This window comes from Balaenoptera musculus, chromosome 12 (genome assembly GCF_009873245.2).
Source record: "Balaenoptera musculus isolate JJ_BM4_2016_0621 chromosome 12, mBalMus1.pri.v3, whole genome shotgun sequence".
NCBI classification, from domain to species: Eukaryota; Metazoa; Chordata; class Mammalia; order Artiodactyla; family Balaenopteridae; genus Balaenoptera; species Balaenoptera musculus.
The window spans coordinates 55068881-55074880 of NC_045796.1; the positions used below are offsets into that span (position 1 = coordinate 55068881).

Sequence of the window (6000 nt, forward strand, 5' to 3'; positions counted from 1 at the left end):
GAAAGGACAGCCCTAAGTCTTGGGCATGTTTTTTGAGGGAGTTGGTGGCATTACAGAAACTAAAAGAAAGTTTGATTGTATTTTTGCCAACAAATTGTAAACAGAATTACGTAACCATAAATGTATAGCTCTATTTTAAGAAAACACTCATATATTCTCTTCATTTCATAGCAACTGATTGTTTTTTGATGTGCAGGTTCTTTGCAGTCAATATTTTTAAAGGAGAAAAAAATATCTGGTGTGCCTTGGCATGAATTTTTAAAGTATTATTTTAAAGAAACTAAAATCATTTCTTTTTTTATTTCCCCAAACATATACTATTAAAAACATGTTTTAGAATATTTTTTAAAAAATCAAATGACACATGTACTTCTAAACAGTCAAAAAAAAACCCCCACTACTTCATATATTTAAAATAATTAAATGTCGCTCTAGTTGAACATTTAAAATTCCTAATTATCTATGATGCCTATTCTTTCATAACAAAATAGCATACAGACATAATGGGGAAAAATCTAATTTATAATTATACATAAAATCTAGTATGCTTTCAAAAATGCTCATACAGGTAAAAATGGCAGCTAAAATAATAATTTTTAAAATGTCTTAAAAACTTCTATAAAATCGTCCTGAATCGCAACCTGACTGTGTAAGTGATGCTCACATGATATCTGCACACATTATTTATGGCCATCAAATTGTTACTTGTAGCTGCTTGGCTAAAATCAGTGGGATCCTGCCTTCTTCAAAACAGTTATTCATATGACTTATATGCAATTTATATAAGCTTCAATATAAGACAGAAACCCCTTTACCTAGGCATCAAAGTTAAGAAGCAAAAAAAATAAAAACAAAAAAACCCAGCAACAACAACAACAAAGCAACTGATTCTAAATAGTTATCCTTAGGAAAAAACTGAGATATATTTCAAACAGCAAATACTTTAACCATCAAAAACTGCCCTAAAATGTCACTTTCTAATTTTAAATTTAATGATTATTACTGCCCTGTTTTTTTACATCACAAAAATGCTAATATGTGAGTTTTACTGACTTTTTACATACTTCTTCCTAAGAATGTATCCAGATATATTCTTATGAAAAATACAAATACATATTTTTTGAGAGAATTTTTTATCACATACATCGTTTTAATACTGTTCTATTAGTAAATACATGATGTGTAACAGAAGATTTAAAATAAGTCTAATATGAATAATCTATGTTTGTACTCTAGAAACTATTCACTATGTATATAAAAAAAACTTTTCCAGCAATATAGCATTTCTTAATTAAGTGGATATAGGAATGTTTATCAACATACAACCATTAAATAGCTTAAAATTGGATGTCTCATTGTTCTAAACATTAATATCAGTTAATAAAATGTCTACTATTTGAATACATTAAAAGGTAAACATAGAAAACCAAATTATAACAAGGCGTGATCAGACAAAGAAGAAAAGGGCTATTTTTTTTCATTCATCTATAAAACAAATTTATGAGATTGTAAAGAACAATTTAACAACCTAAAGAAGGTTCAAAGCAGGGAAAGCAGGGGCCTGAGAGAAAATGGATTTGTCAACGATTTCAGTCATTCAGTCTAGGGAGGAGAAAAGCAGAAAATGTGGCTTCATTTTGCCATATAAAGTAGGAGGCATAAAATCCAGTAGCCTGTCTGTGGACTTCTATTTATGTATTTAAACCCTGTTTCAATTCACAGATTATGCTGATCCTTCCACATGTAAACAGCCAATAATGATAGCCAGGCCTTTAGGAAAGGAAAACACACACCACACAGCAAGGTCAGGAAGCTACCAAGCACACAGGACAACAGATCAAAACAGAATGGTTTCATATGTTTCTATTGTTTATATACTTAATTTGAAGATGATATTCCTTAGGGGGGAAAGGAGGTTGTAAATTATTACTAAGAACATGCAACATACTATCAAACAAAACAGAAAATTTTTATGCAAATATACTAAATATTTATTTCCTGCATGTATCTATGTCAGTCAACCTGTAGGACTGATATGCATTCATTCGATTATTTTTAACTTAGATGTCAAGCTAAAATAAACCTCTTTAGTCCTAAATCCCTTTACTCCTAAGAATTCATTACAGATAATTTGTATTTCTCTAACTTCTTTCTATGAAATAATCAAGCTTGCAAACTGTAAATACCTTTATTTTTTTACTATGAAGAGATTAAGCACAACAGAGGAGTGAAAGGGGGAGAGATATTAATTTCCCTGCTACTGGGTAAAATTTCGAAAATGAGAAGCAATGACATTCTATTTGGTATTTAAGCATCTTAAAAAATTACAACACAATATAAGCAACAGTGGAAATTTACCCCAAGTAGCCCACTAGCACATTTTAAACATACAAACTAGAGCCGCCTCTGGCCACATGTTTTTTTGAGTTCAGTCTCTTAAAGAGACAGTATCCTTGGACCTATGCCCTACACGGAGCACATTTCTAAAATGTTTGATTACCAACAATCCTCTCTTGCATTTCTTCAAATCCATACTAGGCCAACAATGTTCTACTCTATTTTACTGTGAAATCAAATTATTTTAATTTGAACCTACAAAAGACTACCGGACAGACAGATATAAAATAATTGGGGAAGCTACTGTGATTAGAGGTGTCTAAAACAAAGGGACCTACAGATTTCTTATAACAGCAAATTGGCTTAAAAAAACCCAAAACTTAATATGATCACTGTTTCCTCATTCATTTCCCACTCATTCCCCAGGCACAGGCCACATAATGTATCGTAACCGATAACACCGGAAGCTACACTACGGCAATTTCGCTGTCGAAAGAAGAGGGGAACTTGCTTAATCAAGTCAACCACCACCCAGAAGTGAAATTTCAGAGATTTCATTTTCTGTTTAGGAAAAGACACCCAGGAAGGTGCCCATGCACACACCCTAAAAACTGTATTCACTGGTGACTGTAAGGAAGATTTTGAAGGGCACATTATTGTAAGCCCACTGACAAAACTACCGGTCAGCTCCTCCACATGGAAAAAGGTGAAGACGAGGAGAAAAAACCAAAACCAAAACCAAACCAAAACAAAACAAAAAAAACAGTTTGGCTTACTTGGTGTACAAATACATCGACTGGGATATCCAAGGGGCTTCCCTCTCGGTTTATCATGGAGATGAATCCAAATCCCATTCGCACGTTGAACCACTTACAGTGGCCAGTTCCGTGCAAAACCTGGGATTCCTCCTCTGCCTGCTCCGGCAGCTTCCCGGGCTCTTCTCCACCACCTTTGCTTGCCCCGCCTGAGTAGAACAGGACAAAAAAGTCAGTTAGTCAGTATGCCCATACAGTTCAGTGAAAGGAAAAAAAAAAAACTGCTTGGGAGTGGGGGTGGAGGGGAGAGGAAATGAAAAAAAAAAAAAGCTATTAAATGGTTGATTCCTTCTTTTATTCGGCAGAAAATATTTTAAATTAAAGGCTTAAAAGGGAAAGCGGGGGAGGGAGGAAGCCACACTGTTCTATCGATCACAACTTCCACGTTTCTGTACATACGTGTACGTTTTCATTTAACTCCGTTTCTCGGCCACATATTACAGTACAGCATGCGATTATTTTACTTGCATGTTGCTGATTTAACACTGATCCCATTTACAAAGAGAAATTTTCAGCGAAACTAATTCTCTCCGGCGTGCCCGAGGAGGAAAGAGAAATCGTGAAGATGGTTAGAACTAGTTAATGCACATGCGGCAGCAGTGAATCCAGGGTTATTTGCAATGTGCATTCCCCTCCCCCCCCAATAACTTTCAATTAAAGTTGGGGTGGAATGGGGGAGGGGGCAGGTGTATAAAAGTTTTCTTGGGCTCACTAACTGAAACTGCGCTTAATCACACTCAAACAATTCAAACAATAGCCCCCTGAAAGCTTTTCAAGTTGTGAATCAGTGTGGGCGGTACAAAACATTTTTGGAGATCTATAACAATAGGTTGCAGAAAGCCCCACTGCGCGATGGGGGGTGGGGGGTACTGCTCAGTATTGGGGTAAAAGGGGAAGGGGGGGACGGGCAAAGAAGGGTGGGAGAGGGAGAGGGCGGGAGAAAGGAAGAGAGAAAATCACAGTAAAACAATAGAAAAGAAAATTAACCTTCGGCCATGTTGCCCCACGGGCCCTCTGCTCCAAACTCGTGAGATGAAAACTTTCCCTTTGCAACGGAGTGATCTTCTGCATCAATCTAACATCTTGATTTTGTGCGATCACAAATTTAGCTCGCATGGTCTAATGTGCTTTCCCTCTTTTGATTTTTTTCTCTCCTCTCTCCAGTTTCTGGCCCCCTGAGCACACGTGACTTTGTCAATTACATGCTTTCTTGCTACTAATTTCACCTCGGATCCTTAAGGGGCTGGCAAGAGGAAGAGATAACCAATCGCCATTTCATCTATGCTGACATCAAAATAATTTATGAATGAACACGAAAAACTCAAACATGTTATCTTAAAGACAATTTGGGACGCTCCTTTACGATAAATCAGAATGCCGATTTCGTGCTTTTACTTAAACACAATGGAGGGTCCTTGTGAATCGTCAATTTAGAAAAACGGCACAGTCATATATGTGCACACGCGTGCCTTACACACAAGCCTGTCTAAATAATCTCATTTAAGGGGGAAAAAGCCATTTAAATAAAGCAACCTACGTTACGCTCTTTTCCCCCTAAGAATTCAGCTGCTCCGTTAACAGTAAACCTGCTTGGGATGCAAATTTCATATTTAATTCCATTCTTAGAGGAAAATATGTAATTTACAAAAGATCTAATTGAACCTAATTACACACCCATGAAACTTTAGATAATGGTAACCTACACCTACAATAAGAGAAATGCACACAATTACCTGATTGTGACATGAAATTTGTTTCAAATATAAAATAAAATGCTACCGGAAAAATTGCTATCACCTTCTTGTAGTCAAATTGTGTTTAGGTTTACCATTTCGGAACATTTTGGAGGGGGCTGGTAAGGAATTGTACTTCACAGGTTTCTCCGCCATCTCTTTCCGGGGGAGGAGATGTGATTAATGACTTCCTAAATAACAGCCCAGTTTTCCAGCCTAACATAGAGTGAACCTCAATCAGTGGCGATTGTTCCCCAAGAGCAAGGCGACGTAGGGCAGGGAGGGGGAGGGGAGCGCCAGGCAGGGGAGGTGAAGAGGAGCCGCCAGCACAGGCGGCTGCGGAGCCAGAGAAAGAGGTGGGGGAGAAACAGCGGGCGCGGGCGGGGGGAGGGGGTGAAAAAGGGAGGCAAGTGGGAGAAAAAAGGTAAATTTATATCTTATTGACCGGACCCTGACATTTTAAAAGTCCACTACCAGGGGACAGAAGAGTTGAATAAACGAAAACTTAATAACGGATTAGGCTCCTACCGTCCCTTCCCCGGCCAGCCCCCGGTTTCAAACTGCTTACCCTTTACCTTTAAAATTGGTTCAAACGATTGTTGATTGCTAGATGCTGACACCAATACTGCCTCCCTCATCGACCACTACAGTAAATGTTATAGATCAACTAGAAATGCTGGATTTCCTTTAGAATATAAAATAAAACCCGTCTTTGAAACATTAAAACGCACCACTACTCTTCCCCCACCCCACCCCCATTTTCTTAAACAAGCAGTTTACCGAGAAACTGTACAGATACCACTTCCCTTCGGCAAAGCTACGGAGCTTACCCTCCCCCACTATACCCGCAACCCCCCTCCCCGTCTCTCCAAACACACTCCTAACTCTAACACTGTTTCACACAAACTAAAACGTAGGGATTCTGACCGAATCTAAAAGCTTTTGAAAATCCACATAATGCACTTATTTACACCTCCTCCCCATACTAAACAATGAAATATAAATTTATACTAATTAGTTAAGATCTGAAGTAAATTGATGTATATAAATAAATGTTATTTTCAGCTGTTTGTGGTAAAAGGCTTCAATCGAGACTGATTAACTTGAAAAGATTT

General features: G+C 37.6%; 1 protein-coding gene across 3 annotated transcripts in view; it reads right to left on the reverse strand.

The window, feature by feature from the left end:
• Positions 1-4149, reverse strand: part of LIN28B (lin-28 homolog B) — a 115459-nt gene extending 111310 nt beyond the window's left edge. For 2 of the 3 annotated variants that reach the window (XM_036871903.1, XM_036871902.1), the window contains exons 1-2: positions 3617-3666; positions 3114-3301 (exon numbers count right to left, since the gene is read on the reverse strand). In XM_036871903.1, the coding sequence (XP_036727798.1) occupies positions 3114-3301; positions 3617-3647 (219 nt within the window). In that variant the 5' untranslated portion in view covers positions 3648-3666. Of the gene's footprint in view, positions 1-3113; positions 3302-3616; positions 3667-4139 lie in introns of those variants that run through there. The other variant, XM_036871904.1, reaches the window with a different exon arrangement.
• Between the last annotated feature and the right edge of the window lie 1851 nt (positions 4150-6000).